General features: G+C 35.5%; 1 protein-coding gene and 1 pseudogene across 2 annotated transcripts in view; one reads left to right on the top strand and one right to left on the bottom strand.

Annotated features, from left to right (window-relative positions):
* Positions 1 to 17,673, top strand: part of ALCAM (activated leukocyte cell adhesion molecule) — a 208,800-nt gene extending 191,127 nt beyond the window's left edge. For both annotated transcript variants that reach the window (XM_041774120.1, XM_041774110.1), the window contains one exon: positions 17,558 to 17,673. In XM_041774120.1, the coding sequence (XP_041630054.1) occupies positions 17,558 to 17,645 (88 nt within the window). In that variant the 3' untranslated portion in view covers positions 17,646 to 17,673. The remainder of the gene's footprint in view (positions 1 to 17,557) is intronic.
* LOC121501753 lies at positions 7,881 to 8,543 on the bottom strand (annotated as a pseudogene).
* Positions 17,674 to 21,475: the final 3,802 nt, after the last annotated feature.

Here is a 21,475-nt window from a genome sequence, read left to right as displayed (position 1 = left end):
CTACTCAATCTTGAGCGGCCCCCACCGTCACTTGGTGACAAATGTGTTCCTTTTTGCAGTGACCTTTTTACCTACCAACACTTCATGTGGGTTTGTGTCCATGGTTCCTGTGGAAACTTTAGAAGATTGCCTGTACCATGTGCATGAAAGGAAATGCAAACAGTTGCCCAGAGGCAGTATCTTATTAAAATTCTTCTTCTATGTGTATAAGTTTCTTGCTGGTCAAAATCTTATTCTCTCCTTATAATCTGCTCTACAGTACTCACAAATTAACATCTTGGGCTCTGGGGTATTTCCATTTTATTTACTTAGGATTCTGATGCATTCCAATATAGTTTTATTTCTTAGAAGAATAAAAAAATGAAATTTCTCTGTATCCTGGAATTGAGCGGAAAAATAAACAGCAGTTCTCTACATTATGGCCAAATAAGCATTAAATTTTTGGAACATCCTCAACATTCTTAATCATCCTATTCTAATGGCCAAGATCACATTAGACCCCATTTATCCTTCTCTGAATAAAAAAGGAAATTATGTGTGTGGGATTTTGTTGTTACTTCATTGGTTATTATCACATGATGACCCAAAATTAAAATCATGGATAAATAAATGCTGGACACTTGGCTTCATGGTGTCTTTAGGTTAAGGGTTAAGACTTCATGGATTTCCATTAAAGTACCTCATTAAATTAAGCACGGATTTTACCATCTGCCTTGACCATTTGTCGAAATAATTGTTATTTAATTGAAAAGCATATCAATTTTGCCGGAGTTAATATCATTTATAATATCAAGGTAATAAATTAGAATTCTCATCCCAAGCATCAAAGTGTTTTTATGAAAAATTTGTGAAATTCTTAAGATTTGCCATGTTTTCTGCCTTCCTGATAGGTCACTCCTTGTTAGTGCCCTCTGAGATAAGCCAGTATTTTTGCAATATGAGTTATTATTAATCCCTGTGTCCAGAGTAAGTGCACTTTTGTAGTAAGAGCTTTCAAGTTAGGAATTGCTAAGGCCATTTTGGGGTCTAGTATGTTCTTTTTCTTCTTTTCTATATAATAACTTCACCTTTATGAATCAATACGAGGATTTCATTACTATCTTTAGCTCTTTCATCACTATTTTACATGGGTAGAAGACATTTTTTAATAAAGATATAGAGCTTTTCCCTAGATATATACCCCTTTGTTTGCCATCTTGAAAAATAATAGCATTAACGATCTCGTGAGTCACCATTATGACAAACACTTTGAACAAAAAGTATGAGCTAAACATTTTATCTAAAAACCTCAGTGATACAGCTCACAGAGCAGGGGAGTTTTAAACAACATTCAGGGGAAGTTCTCTGCATTGGCATTTTAAAAAGTCATTGGAGAGAGAGGAGAGAAATAATCTTTTATGCCCAAGGAGAACTTAAAGAGTACATTTGTAACAGTCCTAGTGATACTTAGCAAATATTCATAACCCATTCCATTAGTGTGAGCTACATATTTTTATATCTATTTCAAATGTGGAGAGCTACAGCAAGAAATGCTTAGTAGTTGTACTTGGCATTGTGTTCTGGTATATTCATTGGAGAGTTAGGACTCAGGATTCCTCTGCTGCTTTGAATCATATAAATTCTCACTGGAAGCTGTTTCTCTAAATCGGCTATTTTTTGTTAATGAAAATGAATGACTGATCATTTCCTGTGTATGTAGGGTATTTACTCACAGTTCTAGGCAAAAAGCGTTAATTGACTAAGCCTACTTCATGTCTAGTTATTTAATAGATAGGAGAACATTAAAGAATGAGGACTGATTCAATTACTATTTTTTATTATGTTCTCGATTTCTCTCTATCCTGTCCCCTGAACATTGTTTTTAGCTATGCAGGAAGTTACCTGCTACTATTTGAGTTCCAAATCCTCTCATATACCTTGTAGTGCAATATCTAATGAAAAATTAAGAGAACCAAAGATAAAGGAAAAATATAAAGGCAACATTATATAGCCACTAACTTATTCAGACGTTTGTTAAAACCATAATTTCCAGGTTGGTTGCATCTAAGAGATCCTTGACCACCCTAATTCTTACCACTAAACTGGAAGTAAGCTCTAACCAGACATTTGTCATCTCAAAATACACATTGTGTGAATCTTGAACACTTACCAAGAGATTTATCTTTTGCAACTGTGGAATCCGTGACTATTTTCATAAAGTTTTTATGTAATATATGGACAAACTACAAGTCTAAAACTCACCTTGTCAGTTTTGCCTTGTAGAACGCTTTATTATTCCACTACTGTCTCAGAAAAAAAAAAAAAAAAAAGAGATGGTCCTAAACTGAAATTTCTGAAAATTTCAAGAAACATTGTTATTTGTTTCTTAACAATGCTACTAAGCCTTTCTAAAATTTTTCTCATTAGTATCTCTTCATGTATAGAAGATCTCGCAAGAAAGTTGATTTTAACTGAATTCTATTTCCAATCAATACTTACTTTAAAATCAAATGTATTTTCCCGCAGGGGAAAATCGACTCTACTGAATAATTTGAGAAGATAGTGCTTGAGGACCAATATAGCACATTTTTAATCACTTTCCTCATCACTACATAAGCACCTACTAGTCTTCTTTTTATTATTTTTAACTGAAATCCTCAACAATTTAATGAGTTAAATGCAATTAACCCTATTTCACAGTGTCCAAGTCTCTGTGAAATTAACCTGCTCAAGATAATACATGTGGTATATTATTCCATATCCCATATAATTTCAAATATATTTTGCTGCCTTAAGACTTCTGTGGAATTAAAATTTCATCTCTGGCTTTGAGTGCCTGCTGGCATTTAATATAGTGCAAGGGATAGAAGGGTGTGCTCTAGAATACAGGCCCTGACATGGCCTCTCCCCTTGTATTAGACATCTGGCAAACCCAAATTTTGGTTTCTTTCTCTTTCCCTACCCATAGCCTAGCAGGCAGCCAGAATGAAGGGAAGAAAATGCCCCATTATCCTATCAAACTATAACAGAGAGGGAAATAAGATAATGTAGAAATGCTAGAGTCTCCATCTAGTCAATCAACTACACGGTCACTGGCCACTCAAAGGGCAGAACCATCCATCCATAACCCTCCCCTCTCCTTCTAGATATTCCCCGCAATGTTTCCAGAGGAAAGGGCTTGCTTCAAAAGATAATGTTTTCCATTTTTAAAATATTTTCTAGGTGTCTATATACATGCTTTTCTTAAATTTCTAGTGTGTTCTCTTTTCAAAGGTGTAGGGAAGCCCTGGTCCCTGAGCCAGGCTATGTGCTATACCAGCATTACCCATGTTAAGGAAGCACTTTGAACTCTGAAGGCTGAATGCATGCAGGTAGCATCCTGTTCTGCATATTCAGAATTCTTATGTTTATTTCAATCCCCCAATTGTTTATGTAACGGATGGCCCCCATATTCACTATTGGCCTAAATGAGAGACCATTTTTAAAATTTTTATTGAGGACTTAAGGATTCCCTATTTTAGTGGAGAGTTTCTTTGGAGAGTCTTAAAATTCTAGGGATATAAAATTGAAAGTAGTATTAACAAGACAAACTCTTTATTCTTCTTCTTTTCCTTCTTCAAAACTAGAAAATGCTGACAACTCTTCTTCTGAGATGCAGGAATTAGAGCCCTCCTCTCCTCTGACTCTTTAGTAAGCTTGGCTCAGGAGGAAACTCACTCTGCTGAGAGCTGTGTGACCAGGGAAGAAAGAAAAATAACTATTCTTTTGGAGATGACCTTAATTACCTGCACAGGTATCAATGGCCAGTTTGCCAAAAGTGATGATTCCACACTGTCAGGGTCCCAGTCTTAGATACTGGTAGCCTCGATGCCCTTCTGCAGTGTCTACCAGGCAGATTCACACAATGTGTATTTTGAGATGACAAATGTCTGGTTAGCGCTTACTTCCAATTTAGTGGTAGGAAATACGGTGGTCAAGGGTCTCTTAGATGAAACCAACCTGGAGATTATGGTTTTAACAAATGTCTGAATAAGTGGCTACATCAGGCTTCCTCTACCTAGGAAGTGTTCATGATTACTCATGCTCCCTCTAGAAGAGTTTTCAGATTTGTTATACATAAACCTGCTTTTGAAACACCTAAAATTTTATGAACTCTTTCATGTGGGAATTATTTTAAGTGGGTATTGTTTTTGTTTTTCAACCGTTCAATTCCATTATAACATTCTGTGTTTTCAAATGATCCCACCTCCCAGGATTGTGATGTATTGGCTATGCCTGCCACTTTCACCCTCCTTCACTTTGCTAACCTCCTTCATCCCCTACTAAATGATTTTTTAATTGGGAGGTAGTTGATACCCAACACTGGTTAAGGTGAACAACATGTTGATCTGATACACTTCTATATTGTAATACAATATGTTAGAGCATTAGCTACCGCCTCCATCATGTCACATAATTACCACCTCATTTTGTGGTGAGAACATTTAAGATCTAGTGTCTTAGCAACTTTAAGGTATTTAAATCAAGGCAAACTTTGCTGGCACCACCAGTTTTAGTCCTCTACTTCCTTTGAAGGAGATCTCGAAACATGTCTATAATATTGAGCGAAATACCACAAACGAAGTGGAGAATCTTCTACAAAGATATTTAAAAGCAACTTGAACCCTTAATAGGCACTGCACTGCACTGCACTTATGGAAATAACGTAGTATGAAGAGTTGAGACCTAAGTTTGAACTCCCTTCTGCTATTTAGCAGCTATATGATTATGAGCATTAGCTACATGACTCTCACCAGTTTGGTCAGCCTGTGCTACCTGCAGGGCGTTTTCCTTGCCTATACACTATCACATGTGCCCTCTCAGCAGCCCTACTGATCAGATCATGTTACTCCGGATTTATATGTGAGCAAGCATGCTTCCGAGAAGGTATTTAACCAAGGACTTGCAGCCCAAACTTGACACATGAAGATGAGAATTCAGGCCCACTGACCCCAAGACCAAGACTTTTCTTCATGCTTCACAGATTAGATGAGTCATTCACCTCTAGGGCTTCTTCCAACATTTTTGCTATTCTATTATTTAAATTGCCTCTCATATTTAAAGTTACAAAGCCAAACAATGAAGAAAGTTTAGGAGAGCCATAAAAATTTTGACCCAAGCACTCATTCTTTATAAATTCTTAAACTTGTCCTTCCAATCAATTGACCAAAAAATATTTGGCTGAAGCGAATGACTTAAATACATTTGTCTCTCCTTCCAGGCATACATGCATTTCTAACCTCTGTGATTCTTTCAAATCTCTGAAATTTTCTAACGTTTAAAAAGATACATTCATAAAGTTTTAGGGTTTTTTTTTAAAGATTTTTATTCATTCATGAGAGACACAGAGAGAGAGAGAGAAAGAGGCAGAGACATAGGCAGAGGGACTCGATTCCGGGTCTCCAGGATCACGTCCTGGGCCAGAGGCAGGCGCTAAACCGCTGAGCCACGCAGGCATCCCTATATACATAAACTTAAGTTTATTCTTACCATATCAATTTCAAAACCAAACCAAAGTAATCAGCATAATTTTTAAAGGCTTTTCCCTGCTAGGGAGAGTGGAGTCTCAGTAATAAAAATGGGAAAATTAATAATAATATGCATGTAAATTTTATATACATATAGTCAATGAATACCCCCTCCCCCACTAGCCACACTATTTTTATTTCTACTTAGTACATTTGACAATGGTTAACACTTAGCATATTTGTGTAACCCTGTAATGTGGTTCATGGATTCTAGAGCAAGACTCCTGGAGTTTGAATCCTGGCTTTGCTACTTACTAGCTGTGTGATCATAAGCAATTTTATTAGTCTCAATGTAATATGGAGATATCCTAAGGCTGAAATAATTTAATATCTATGCCACACTTAGAACACTACCTGGCACACTAAGGCATTATAAGACTGCTAGCAGCTATTATTTTGGAGAGTGAAATTAAGAAAAGAAGGGAGATACTGCTCTTCATTTACCATTTCTTACTGTTTTTTTCTTTTATAAACCTTAAAATAAGAAAAGCAATTCATTGGAAGTTACTAGACTCACTCTACAAACATGTTCTACAAATATGTCATATTATCTCTAAACACCCCCCCCCTTTTTTTTAAATTCCAGACTGTGAGCAGTGATCTTTAGCCTGATTTACCTGGATAAATATATTGAAAGATACTGTGATTTACCCTGAATACAGCTTCCCCAGAGATAATTCTAGTCACTCCCTTCCCCTTGGTACCTCCTTCTATTGAATATGACTTGATGAAACCATAGAAGCTACTCTCTGTCCCTAAAACAATAAATCCACCCGAAAGTAAATAGAAAGGGAAATGCAAAAGGTATGCAGGTTTTCCCAGCACGTTTTACCTGGTTCTTTTGTCCCTGCTGCAAGTCATCTATGCTTTAGCTTTTCTCAGTATAATGTTTTATATTAAGGTAAAGAATGCTTACAATTAATGTGCAATTACATCTGTTTTGATATATGTAATACAGCTTTGTGATCATTACTCCAGTTATCAAATAGAACATCCCATCATCCCAGAATGTTCCCTTGGACTCTCTTTCTGTTCAGCCCCACCATCCACATTCCCTTAGGCAACCACTGTGCTGATTATTAACACCAGAGATAACGTTTGCCTAATCTTGAACCTCATATAAATGGAACGTACAGAACGTACAGAACGTACTCTTTTGTGCCTCGCTTCTTTCATTTAACATCATGTTCCTGAGGAACATGTATTAATGATTTTATTTTTTGAAATTACTGAGTAATGTTCCACTGTTAGAATATGTCACATTATTTTAATCCATTCTCCTGTTCATGGACGTTTGGATAGTTTCCAGTTTGGGCTATTATGAGTAATATGGCTAAAAACATCCTTATACAAGCATTTTTGTGGGCATATGTTTTCATTCTCTTGGGTTAGTACCTAGAAATGGAATTGCAGGTCATAGGGTAGATATTTTTCATTAGAAACCACCAGATAGCCTTCTAAGGTAGTTGTCCAAATCCCAACTCCTACCAGCCGTGCTTGAGAGTTTCAGTTCTTACATATCCTTGCCTAAATTTGGTGTTGTCATTCTGTTTAATCTAGCCATTCCTGGAGGTGTGAAATGATACCTGATTTTGGTTTTAACTTGTATTACTCTGAGGCCTAAGGATTTTAAGCTCCATGTACTTATTGGTCATTATTTTTATGCAGTGACTATTCAGGTCTTTTACTTATGATTTTACTCGTATTTGTGTTTTGTGTTTGTGTGTATCTGTTTGTGAATGATCTGTTAGAATTCTTTACATATTCTGTGTAAAAATCCTTTGTTATAGATATATTGTGACTATTTTGTCCTACTCTGTGACTTGGCTTCTTTTTTTTTTTAACACTGTCTTTCAATGAGCACAAGTTTTTAATTTTAATGAAGAACAATTTAGCAACTTTTTCCTATTATGTTTAGTACTTTCTGTGCCCACTTTTCAAAATCTTTGCTTATCACTAAATGGTGAAGATATTTTTCTGCCTTTTTCTAGAAACTATACATTTAAGGATATGATACGTCTAAGATAAAGGTGGTTTGTTTGGATGGTTGGTTTTGCTTTTGCTATACATATATTTGTCAACTCATTCCAGCACCGTATGCTAAAAAAGACTTTCTTTTGGCTTTGGAACATTTATAGTAGTAGTGGTGGTGGTGGTAATAATAGTAATAGTAATAGTAACAATAATAATGTAAGTCCTTCAACTTTGATGTTCTGCTTTGAAGTAATAATCTTACTTCTTTACATTTTCATATAAATTTTAGCAATTTGTTTTTTACCAAAACAATTAAGAGCTTTTTGGGATTATGGTTTCTTTGAATTTATAGACAAAGTTGAGATTTGATTTTTTTTTTTGTGTGGTACATAAATGTTTAATTACTTGATTCGAACATGGGAATGAAAAAAAAAAAAAAAAAACAGCAAGATAGGCCTGGCTTTTAAGACTTTGTATTCAATTCGTTCTACTTTCACATCATCTCCAATTAGTTGATACACTTAAGTGACAACTGTAGAAGCCTGGATGTCCACCAGCAAAAATGAAGGAATAATGTTTGTTTCCAAGGCATTATATGCTCCAGTGGCAGAACTTGGGTTAATGTAGAATTTATTTTCATGCTCAAATGCTTCAAATTCGTGTGTGTGTCCTGAGATAAGAATGTCCACATCGAACTGCCTCTGCAACAGGGCTAAGCTGGCCATGTCTCCCCATGGAATAACTTGATGCCCATGGATCAAACCAATTTTGAACTGCCCAACAGTTAACAACTTTCTGTTCTGGATAATTCAGATTCTCATCGAAGTCTCCCCTCACAATATGAACATCACCAGCCAGAGTCCTGAGGTAGTTATAACTCTCTTTGGTGTGAAGGTTTCCAGTACAGAGAATGTGCTGAATCTCTCCTGGCACCAGCAGTTTTTTTAATTTAGCTGGCAAACTGTTGCACCGGTATGGGATGTGCATATCTCCTAATACCAACACCAATCTGTGCCCAGCCATCCTGTCAGTGGGCTCCACTCAGTCACTGAGATTTGAATTTTAAATTTGACTTCTTATTTAGCCTTCCAATTTATGAACAGCACATATCTTTTTATTTACTCTCCAGTTTTTCTTTGCAATATTTTATGACTTTTATTGTGGACAATGACATGTCTTATAACATTTATTTTTATGCTTGGGACGCTTGGGTGGCTCAGCAGTTGAGCATCTGCCTTCAGCTCAGATCACATGGGGTTCTTATAGTGTGCAATTGACTGCTGGGTAGGGATGGGAGATTGACATTTCCACTGCTTTTCTGGTGGAAACCAGCCAGCTTGCTGGTACTGTGTGTATACAAGACATCCATCAGGATAGTGTTGGAGACCCTCCACCCTGCACTCTTTTGAATTCTGAATCTGGCCCAACAGTGGCTGATAGGCAAAAAAAAAGAAAAAGAAAAAAAAATGACTCCATGTTTCTCTGAGAAGCTGTGTAAATGAAGTCACCCTAGAATATATTCTGTGTGGATACTTATATTTCGTTAACTCCATGGCTGATATGGCATGTCTTATTTTTTTTTTTTTAAAATGTGTGTTAGGTGTAAATAACATCATGAAATGATATTTAATTAAAAAATATATTGATATGATATTGATAATCAAATATATTAAATATATGATATTTAATTAAAAAATTGATCCCTGGAGCTCTGGGATCAAGTCCCACATCAGGCTCCTTGCATGGAGCCTGCTTCTCCCTCTGCCTGTGTCTCTGCCTCTCTCTCTGTGTCTCTCATGCATAAATAAATAAAATCTTAAAAAAAAATTAGATAACTGATATTAGCCTTTCTTCTTTCATAACACAAGCATTTAAACTATGAATTTCATCCTCAGCATTGTTAGTTGCAGTCCACAAATTTCAGTATGTTGTATTTTCATATTCATTCAGTTTAAAATGTTTCTGGATTTCCTTTGTGGTTTCTTTGGAGCCATGTAACTCCAAACATTGTTAAATTCTAAACATTTTTCCTTTACTTCTGTTTTGTTAAGCTTGAGCAAGCTTTTAGTCTTTTGAAATGCACTGAGATCTGTTCTTTCGGCCCATCATGCAGTCATTACCTGCTGGATGCTATATGGGCACTTGAAAAAAAATATTTTATAGTTGATTGGTACAGTATTCCATAGCTGTATGTCAGATTAAGGTAGATAATATTTTTTTTACATCTTCTTATTCTTACAAGGTTTTTTTTTTTTTCTTTTTTCAGCATATATGAAGTCACTTCACATGTAAGAGGGCTGTAAGCATACACTTCTAGTACTAGGGCTAGCTCAGTACTAGTTATTTCATCATGATTGTCAATTTGGGATTTTGGTCCATTAATTCTATCAGCTTCTGGGACAGGAGTATTACATTCTCTAAATAAGATTGTGTATTTGTCTATTTATTTCTCCCTTTAATTCTATCAGTTTTTGCCTTATGTTTTCTCTAATGACATACACTTTAAATGTTAGGACTTCCTTATGTATTGAATCTGTTATACTATGAAATGTCATTCGTTATTGCTGTAATATCCCTCATGTTGAATTTACATTGCCTGATATTAATATAGCTATATTACTTTAATATGCTTACTATTTACATGTATATCTTTTTCCATCCTTTTATTTTCAATTTTCTATTTCTGTATACTTAAAGTACATCTCATATACAGTAAGCTTGATCAAACTATGACTCTCAGGCTGTTGCCTGATTTTGTAAATAAAGTTTTATGGTAGCACAGCCATGCCCATTTCTTCACATGCTATTTGTGTTGCTTTATAATACCAGTGTTGAAGAGTTGGAACACAAACCATATGGCCTACAAGCCTGAAATAGTTGCTATCTGGACCCTCTAGAAAAAATATTAACCCTTGAAATGTAGCATTTAGTTGTTCTGGTTGCTTAGTACGGTCTGACAATCTCCCTTTGGATGGAGGATTTAGCCAAGCTATGCTCAACTTAAGTATTGATACAATTAGATATAAAACCACCATTTCGCTATTTGTTTTCTAGTTGTTCTCTCTTCCTCTTTTCCTACTTTCTTTTGAGTTATTCAAATAAGTTTTACTATTATATTTTAATTTCTCTAATGGCCTTTTAACTATACCTCTTTGTATTCTTTTATTGCAGTTGCTGTAGGGATTACAATAAGAGCTCTTAATTTACAACAATCTACTCATGTAATAATCTAAAACCTTGAAACATTATAAATGTATTTAACCTCCTTCACATAATTATAGTGTGAGGTTTATAATATATGCAGTTGTAATGAATATGACAGCAATAGGAAAATGGATGGAGGAGGTTCAATGAGATTGTAATGTTTCCAGGGTCTTTTACAATGCTATATATATTGCATTAAATGATTGGTTGTCTTTATAAGAAATTGTTTTAAATAGTATTTATATTTTACCATATATATATAATCTACATTCATTCTTGTACATGTGGGTTTCCATGTAGTGTCATTTCCCTTCAACCAAAGAACTTCCTTTAATACTTCTTTGAGCACAGGTCTGCTAGCAAGGATTTCTCCCTGTTTTCCTTCAGCCAATTTAATATGTCTTTATTGCCCTTATTCAAAAGTCTTTTTATTGAATATAAAATTCTGGGTTGAGATTTTTTTTTTCAGCATTTTAAAGATGTTTGCTTATCTCTGTTATGCATTTTTTTCCTGATGAGACACTCAGCAGTAATTTGTGTCATTGTTCCCCTGCACAAATTTTCTGTGGCTATTTTCAAGCCCTTCTCTTTATGTTTGCTTTCCGTTAGTTGATTATGACGCACTTAGGTGTGTTTTCCTTTGTATCATTCCTCTTTGGGGATTGCTGAGCACTTTGGATCTCCAAGTTAAGGGCATCAACAAATCTGGGAATATTTTTTCATTGTTTCTTCAAATATATTTTCTGCCCCACTGTCTTTTACTTCTTCTACTGGAACTCTAGTTGCACATACATGAGACTGTTCGGTATTGTCCCATAGGTCACTCAGGATCTTTTTTCCCCTATCATCTTTCTATTTTTCAAACTGTATAATTTATGTTGTTTTGTCTTTAAGTTCATTGAGGCTTTCTTCTGTACCTCCAGTCTGATGATAAGACAATTCCATGAATTGTTCATTTGCAATATTGTAGTTTTAAATGGTAGAATTATTTTTGTTTACATTTTTTTGCACTGAGATTTCTGTCCTCTCCTTGTCACCACGTTTGTCTTTATTATCACAGAATATGTAATGCAATAACTGATTTGAAATTCTTCCCTGCTATTTCCAAAGTCTGTGTCATCCAAGGACACTCTCTAGACTTTGTGTTAAATTGTTCTATTCTTCATATGTATGGTAACTTTTTAAAAATTGTAGATTAGTCTTTTTGGGGTGATACAGAGATTCCATGTTCCATTATATTCTTCTAAAAAATATGGATTGTTTTCCCCAGCAGACAATTAAACTCTAGCTGATTTCCTTGATTTTGTGAAGGTTACATTTACATTTTATATGGCATATCTATCTTAAGTTGAATACTGACACTCAACACATAGTCTTTACTTGGCTCTTCTGGGAAAGATTGATATGTTTGCCAAGGGCTTTTGGCTTGGTGAAATTCAGCTCCAAACTATATTTCCCTGTGTAGACAGTAGCTAAAATCTTTGTCACATTTTTAAACTTTCCACCTGTTGCTTTCTGTCTGGCTAAGTGAAATTTCTGTCTCCACACACACAGTGTAGGAATCATCCAAGGGTTTATTATGATTTATACACATGTTTGGGGTTCTCACCACTCTATTGCTCTCTTCTTTCTGAGGTTTTTTTTTCCTTTTATTTTCAGTGTTCTAGTTAGTCTTTGTGTCTCCAGCTGGAGAGTGACTTAAGAAGAAAAGTTGTATAACAATAGAACTCACCCAGTATAAGGGTAAAATTTTCTTCAGTTTCTACTTTCTTTTTGTCCTCCTCTAGTACAGGCAAATAGTTTATTTTTCTGAGAGTTTATACTTGTTATAAATGTAAGGATTAACAAAACACATGTGTTTTAAAAAAATCATTACTGGTACCAGAGTTTCTCATAGTCCATACGTTATTTCAAAGTTGTGAAATCGTTATGTCATGAACCTTAACATAACTTCTTTCTTCCAATATGGGTCAAAGAAAGTTGAAAAAATCAGAATTGCAAAACTGATTTATTACATTGCTAAATTTTTAAATTTAAAAAATTTTCTTTTTTAGAAGATGCCTATAGAACATTGACTCTTTTATGTGTTACTCTCTCTAGTGGCTCCAAACATGTTGGAGTTTTCACTTTAAAGGCAAGGCGTAGTGGTTAATGAAATGAGTTTGAAAGAAAAAAAAGAGCGAGAGAGAGAGAGAGTGAAAGGAGAAGTCTAGAGAAAAGGAATGGAGAAAAAAATCAGAGAAGCAAGAGAAGGCAAGGAGAATAAAAGGAAGGGAGAGAAGAGGCTTTGAGACATACGTGGCTTTCCATGATTACTACAATAGCTTACTGATTTATAGAAATTATGGTTATTAGTATTTATTAGACTATATCATTAGAAGCTATTAGAATAATCAAGGTATGTGTTTATATGTATAATTTTGTTCAGTTTTATTTGAAATGACTGGAATAAGGAATCACTCAGGTACTGTCATGGTACTGTATGGACTTTATATTGGTAAATACTAATATCATAAGGAAGAGTGGAAGGAAATACGTATGAGCTGTAATGAGGTCGGTTAATTCAATTCAGTAAAAGAAATGTCCTTTGGATGCCTACTGTATTCAGTCAATATATTAAGTGCTGTGGTTAAAATAGAAATACAGCATAGTAGTTATTCTCAAGGAGTTAGTGATCAAGGAGACTAAAGAGATTGGCTACATCTTGAAGTGTCATGGGACAGATGGCTAGAGATCTGGGTGGAGACTCTCCAAAGGAAAGAGCTGGTTCTTTCTGTTTTTAAGGGCTGACAAAAGGGAGACATGCCAGTACCTTAATCAGAAGTTAAAGAAGGCCATTGCCATGGGAATAGGGATACACCAAAGGTAGACTTTTAGTAAACTGCAACTGAGCCTTAACCTAGCTCAAGTCTAGACTGAACTGGAATCATCAGCTCTTCACCCTATCTCCCTAACAAAGGAAAAGAGAAACCTTATCTAATGGAAAATAACATTGTATAGAGTTGCTACAGTTCATCTATACACATGGTGTCATGGAAAATGAAAAGGACTAGCTGTGTAAAAAGTCAAGAAAATACAATCAATTATCAAGAAAATAGAAAAGCAGACAGATGTGCATGATTTGGACATTGTAATTAATAAATAGACAAAGACATTAAAATGATTACAGATAATATATTGAACATAGAAGAAAAGATGGTCAAAGGAGATGAATTGAAATGTGTTCTTAAATATTTTAAAATCAAATCGACATTTTAAACCAGAAAAATATAGTATTAGAAAATAAGCCTTTGATGGGTGAATTTAAAAGTGGATTGGTGGGGTTCCTTTGTGGCTCAGTCAGTCAAGTGGCCAACTCTTGATTTTGGCCCAAGTCAGATCTCAGGCTTATGCCTCAGGTTCCATGTTCAGGTGGGGAGCCTATTTCTCCCTCTCCCTGTGCCCCTCCCCTGCTGCTGATGCACATGCTCTCTCTCAAATAAATATCAAAAAAATAAAAGCCGATTGTTTACAGCAGAGCACATGAAAAGCAAACCGGAATACAGATCAATAGAAAACACCTAGATTGAAGGGGCAGGATGGAAAAGAATAGATAAGGAACATAAGAACATAAGAAAAATGTGGGGCACCTACAAAAGATCCAACTTATATATAAGTAAAATACTACTAAGAGCAAAAATGCCCATCACCAGTAAAATAAATAAATAAATCATGATGTATTCCCCCAATGACAGGCTCTGTAGCAATGAGAATCAACAACCTATAATGACAATCAACATTATATATGAATGTCACAAACATTAGTTTAAGTAAAAAGCCGACAAGAATTCATGTAGTATGATTCCATTTATGTACAAATGACAGGGACAGGTAGAGCTTTCTGTGAGAACTTAGGATTATAGTAACTGATGGAGAGGTGGTAGAGACTGAAAGGAAGCATAACGGTGGTACTTCTGGGTCTGCAGTTTTCTGTTTCTTGAGCTCGGTGCTGGTTACATTCAAGCATCCAGTTTTTGAAAATTCATTGAATTGTATGCTAGTGATAGACACATTACCCTGTATGGATATTAGTCTTCAACTGAAACGTTTTATTTTATTGTGTTTAAAGATTTATTTATTTGAGAAAGAGAGAGAATGCTTGCTAGCATGTTGGGGAGGGGCAGAGGGAGAGGGAGAGAGAGAGAATCTTAAGCAGATTCCATGCTGAGCATAGAGCCCAACGCAGTGCTCGATCTCACAACCCCAAGATCATGACCTGAGCTGAAACTAAGAGTGGGACACTTAGGCCTGTGCCACCCAGGCCCCCCAATGAAACCACTTTTAAAATGATTCATAGGGGATCCCTGGGTGGCGCAGCAGTTTGGTGCCTGCCTTTGGCCCAGGGCGCGATCCTGGAGACCCGGTATCGAATCCCACATCAGGCTCCCGGTGCATGGAGCCTGCTTCTCCCTCTGTCTGTGTCTCTCTTTCTGTATGACTATCATAAATAAAATAAAAAAAATTTTTTAATGATTCATAGATTTATTTTAAAAAGAAAATGATTCAGAGATTCATAAAAAATTCAAGTTCTATCAAAAAATAACCATTCCTCTATTTTACTGTTGAGTTTACTAAAACTTTATCTATTAGTAATCTGTTAACCAAAAAGATTAAACCTCAAATTATCTGTGATATACATAATGTGATATATATATAGAGACAGCTTATGTATCTTATACTTTATATATTAAATTATTTTATATATATTTTATTATATAAACTATATGAGAGAGAATGAGGATATCCATCTACATCATTCTTCCATTTGCCTGGAAAATACATAAGATAAGAAAGTGGTCATTCACTATTATGTACCATTTTACTGGAAGATGGAAAATATTTATGTGATAATATAAGTCAAGACATAGACTCAAACTTACAACATGTCTTATTTACATTTTTAAATGTCTGATGCAAAATTCAATTACATATTTTAGCACTTAGTCATGTTGGCAGGGTTTGAGCTTGCTCTCCTGCCTTATGAATGGACTTAGAAGGCTGTAGTTTAAGCTAAACTAAGAATTTTTAAATCACAAATTAAATTAAACTTGTGCTAAATATGAGTATCCCAGTTTAAATGAGCCATATGTCTTTATCTCACTTGTACGTGTATCCTATACCATTACATCTCTCTTTCTAGTAAAGTTGTGATTCTTAGCAAATGAGCAAAGGAATTCTATATTTTTTTTTTTAAGATTTTATTTATTTACTTATTAGAGACACAGAGAGAGAGGCAGAGATATAGCAGAGGGAGAAGCAGGTTCCCTGCAGGGAGCCCTGATGCAGGACTCGATCCCAGGACTCCAGGATCATGCCCTAAGCCAAAAGCAGATGCTCAACCACTGAGCCACCCAGGTGTCCCAGGAATTCTATTTCAATAATAGAAATACATTTAGGGGAAAATTATTTTTAGGGGAAAAATAGAGCTTTCTCCCTAGTTTCCTTACATACAGGAAAGAGAAGGAAGGAAATATACACTTTTTTGTTTTGTTTTGTTTAGATTTATGTATGTATTTTAGAGTCAGAGGGAGAGCATGAGCAGGAGAGGCAGAGAGAGAAGGGGAGAAAATCTGAAGTCTACTGTGCCAGAAACGTGGAGCCCGACACTGGGGCCAGATTTCATGACCCGCGAGATCCTGACCTGAGCCAAAACCAAAACGCAGACCCTTAACTGAGTGTGCAACCCAGGCAGCCCATTACTTTTTGAAATACAGTTGTGGGGCATCCCGGGTGACTCAATGGGTTTAGCACCTGCCTTCAGTCTGGAGTGTGATCCTGCAGTCCCAGGATCGAGTCCCACCTCAGGCTTCCTGCATGGAGCCTGCTTCTCTCTCTGCCTGTGTCTCTGCCTCTCTCTGTGTGTCTCTCATGAATGAATTAATAAAATCTTTAAAAAAAAAAAAAAAAGAAAGAAAGAAAGAAATACAGTTGTGGTTTCTCCTGAGTCATCCCCAAACCAAGGAATTTAGCTGGTGCTTGAGAAAACCTGATTTCAGCTCTTAAAAGATAGAAGAGTTATGCGTAACCATGGCAGCTACTTGGGCGCTGGTTCTCAAACTTCGGCATGCGGAAGAGCCACCAGGAGGTCTTGTTTATCAGAGATTGCTGGCCCTCTCCCCAGAGCTTTTGTTTCCACTGTTCATTGTGGGGCCTCAGAATTTGCACTTCTATCAGGTTCCCAGAGGTTGCTGAGACTGTTGGTCTAGGACCACAATTTGAGAACCACCACCAGAGCTGCTGTAGCCTCTGCTGTCAGTGTTCTGTCATAAACTTGGGTCCCTGTTGAATCTTGCTTTGATTTATTTGATTAAACAGTTGATAAAGATACAGGCCATTAACTCAATCTGGATGCATAATAGGGAATGTTGAAAGGGAAACGCCCTAATAAAACCCCCTTGGAAACATTTTGCAGCAAGTATTTACCCAAAAGGGAAGTTTTTATTATTAAATGATAATAATTACTTCCTATAAAGTGAAGAGAAAAATATCCCAGCCAAAACCATGATGCAACTAAGTGTGTATAGTCTGTGTTCAAAATACTCTCTCTCTCTTGCTTTTTCTCCTACCATGTGTTTAATGCAACTCCACTACCAAGGTAATTGCACCCGAATGTGTTCTGTTACCAGTCAAGGCTCACCACTGCAGAATGGTTTGCTGCAGTCTGGTGCCTGGATTAGATGTAAAACATATGCTTTTCAAGACACATTAATGTCACCCCTTTATAAAATTACAAAGAAAAAAGAGTTAAATGCGCACGTGTTAAACGTGATGGTATTTATTTAATTTTCTTACAGGACTGCATCAAAACACGTAAACAAGGACCTTGGTAATCTGGAGGAAAACAAAAAGTTAGAAGAAAACAATCACAAAACAGAAGCCTAAGAGAGAAACTGTTCTAATTGTTGTCCAGGTGGGTAGGCTGTGTGAGGTTTCTAGAAATAAGTCCCAAGCAAGTGTGACACCCCCCCACCCCCCACCTCCAGAGAGGGAGGGAAAGCGTTGACATTGAGACGCTTCAGAATTGCAGCTTGCAAAACAGGAGAGTTCCTCCAGAGGACACTTTGGCAACTCAGAAAGGTGTTCTCAGAAGAATGGAATCTCAGTGGTCTCCCCATCCTCTTAAAAATAGCCACTATCCTCTGAATAATTAAAATCAATTTTGAGATTTTAACGTTCAATTAGCATTTTGCATTCTAATGCCAAAAATTTTGCTGAGTGCAAAGCTTAATTTTATAAATTGCTATTATGGTTGGAAGAGAGCTGGTTCTATGCTTCAGATTTACTTTAAAAAGCAATTATGAAAAAAAAATCAAAAAAAAAAAAACAAAAACAAAAAAAAAAATTAAAAAAAAAAAAAAAGCAATTATGAGAATAACTTTTAAATATAAAAATTTTGATCTAAGGATTTAATACTTACAAGAGTCCATGTATATATGCAGCCATCTCCCAAACTATTTTCATGGAAAGCCCGACAAATTTTGTAGACACACAAACACTTTTGCAGTTAGCATGTATACGATATATATGTGTGTGCGTGTATATATGTGTATCTACACGTGCACATATATGTATGCTTGTATATTCCAATGTTGCATATATTTCTATATAATAGCTATAGGAGTGTGATTTTTAAAGACAGTCTCCATAAAGAAGTCTTCCATGGTATTGCCACTTAGAATTTGAGCTTTTCTTGTTGATTTATGTTCTCCTGAGCCAGCCAAAAAGAGAAGCCATTTGGACAACTTATTTTGTGCGTCCTTGAGAGTAGCTGTTGCTGTAGCTTGCTCATCGGATGTAAAAATCCCCAACAACCACAGTAAAACTTTGGTTCATTATTGGTTTATTTGTATAAGCAGAAGTCACAATCTGAGTGTGTCACCCAAGGCAGGAGGCATGGGAAAGAATTATAACTGAAAGGATGCACACAGGAAAGAAAAATAGAATAATTGAAATAAAACATTTTTAAAATCTGAACACCGGGATCTCAAACGGATCGGGTGAAAGAAGTAAAAAACTCGGTTCCTTTCCCCCATCCTGCTGTCCCTTGGAGACCAAATAAGCAACATCCCCACCTGATTTTTTTTTATTCTTCCTCTGCAGGGCTCATTCCTCAGTCCTTTGTAAACAGATTTTGCCTTCTGTTTTCTTCAAAATTAGATAGAGTGAATTCTCAAAGAAAAATTAAGCTTAAAGACAAAACTTAAAGAATGAAATATTTTCCCAAAAAGCCCTCTAATCTTCATATGAATTAAGCAATTTTCATAAAAATAAAGACTCTCAACAATTCCAAAAAATTACCCGTAGAAGGACTGCAACAATGCCTGGGATTACAGATGGGCTCAGGGACAATGGAGTTTTATGAAAGGATCCTATAAAGTAATTCCTATCACTTTTAGTACAAGGCATCTGTTGATGGTGAAAAATGATTGCTATGGTAACCTACTAAATTGTGTTTTTTTTTCATCATTTCAGAGAAAAAAAAAAACTATATAGACCAATTGAAGCATGAACGTGGATTGTATTTAATACATATACAAAGACATTGACAGCAATTCATGGTTCAAGTATTAAGCAGTTCATTCTACCAAGCTGTCACAGGATTTTAGAGAATTATCTCAAGTTAAAACAATTAAATGAAATTACAAACAAAAACAAGTTTTGGCAGCCATGATAATAGGTCATGTATTGTGTTTGGTTTGATTTTTTTTTTTTTCTGTAAATGTCTGCACTGAGGATTTCTTTTTGGTTTGCCTTTTATGTAAATTTTTTACGTAGCTATTTTTATACACTGTAAGCTTTGTTCTGGGAGTTGCTGTTAATCTGATGTATAATGTAATGTTTTTATTTCAATCGTTTATATGGATAATCTGAACAGGTACATTTCTGATTCTGATTGCTATCAGTAATGCCCCCAAATTTTCTCACAAGCACCTAAATCCCAAAGGTGGCAGCTTGTGAAGCCTGGGGAACGCACACATTGCTCTATTCAAAAACTGATTTTTTTTTTCTTCTTTTTAATCACAAGGGAAGGGGAAGCAGAGAGTCAGATTGATAAGCAGCAGACGAATTGATTCTGTGCATGCACGACCAGCTGACTCTCAGGAGTAAGTCACACATGCACATGGACACACATACATGATAATGGTACTCCCAAACTGACAATTTTGCCTATTCTAAACAAGACGTAACACAGAATTTGGGTAGCACTTACCTCTAGAGACACCTGCTAATAAGTTATTTTCTGTCAAAAGAAAAAAAAAAACAACGTGTGAGAGACAGTTTGGAAAAATCATGGATAACATTCCCATTTTCACAGCTCACAATGTAAATCACTGTAATTAAAAATTGGTGTTAAATCCTTTGGGTTATCCACTGCCTTAAAATTATACCTATTTCCTTTAAAAAAAAAATAGATATCAGTCAGAATTGGAGATTTTTAACAGTGGTCATTATCAAAGCTGTGTTATTTTCCACAGAATATAGAATATATATTTTTTTCGTGTGTGTTTTTGTTAACTACGCTACAGATATTGAATGCACCTTGAGATAATTTAGTGTTTTTAACTGGTACATAATTTATCAAGCAGTACATGAAAGTGTAATAATAAAATGTCTATGTATCTTTAGTTACATTCAAATTTGTAACTTTATAAACATGTTTTATGCTTGAGGAACTTTTTAGGGTGGTAGTATAAATTGGAAACTTTTTGAAGTAGACTGGATAAAGGCCCATAGCTACTTGTGACTAGACTTTTAAACTTTGCTCTTTCAAGCAGAAGCCTGGTTTCTGGGAGAACCCTGCACAGCCATTTTTTGTCCCAGGATTTACATAACTTTACAGGAAAAAATTAAAAGAAAAAAAAATGAACATCAGATTTCCAGGTAAAGAACTGTATTCTTTAGGAGGAAAAGGAAAACTGATGTTTGTTTTTTAGACTGATGAGATAAACAATTCTGAAGGCGATGAAAAAGAAATAGAAGATAAAGTCAGAAGGAGATTGGGAATAATATTTCGCCACTTCTGCATTATTTAGAAACACATGTTATTGTACATTTAGTAAACTGTTGATTGTTCTGAGCAGTAGAGACTCAGTTTAATAAAAGCTTCCTGTAGTGCATTGGTATGGACTCAATACATTAAATATCCTACTAGACTCAATGCTGTATAAAATATTACGGGGAAAAAGAAAATATGTTATTTTGCCTCTAAACTTTGATTTATTGAAGTTTTATTTGGCAGGAAAAAAAATTGAATCTTGGTCAATATTTAAACCAAAGTGAAAGGGGAAAAAAACCAAAGTTATTTGTTTTGCATGGCTAAGCCATTCTGTTATCTCTGTAAATACTGTGATTTCTTTTTTTTTTCCTTTTCTCTTTAGAATTTTGTTAAAGAAATTCTAAAATTTTTAAGCATCTGCTTTCCACAATACACCATGAACACTAAAATGAAATTACTTCCCTATAAATATCTTTTTTTCTTTTTTTTCTTTTGGTGTGGGAGATCAAAGATTCAAAGTCTAACTCCTAAGATATATTTACAGAAAGAAGCGCTGTCACAATAGAGAGGGTAATACTACAATTATTTCTTGGCTTCCACTTGCTGTAGTTAACTAAGTCCAAAAACAGCTGTCAGAACCTAAAGAGCAGAACATTTGAAACTCAGAGCTCTGGACGGAAAGCAGGAAGTTTGCCGGGGACAAAGGGGACAGCAC

Source organism: Vulpes lagopus, chromosome 1, assembly GCF_018345385.1.
Source record: "Vulpes lagopus strain Blue_001 chromosome 1, ASM1834538v1, whole genome shotgun sequence".
Taxonomy (NCBI): Eukaryota; Metazoa; Chordata; class Mammalia; order Carnivora; family Canidae; genus Vulpes; species Vulpes lagopus.
Note: the sequence above shows the minus strand (reverse complement) of the source record. Positions and strands in the feature narration are given on the sequence as shown.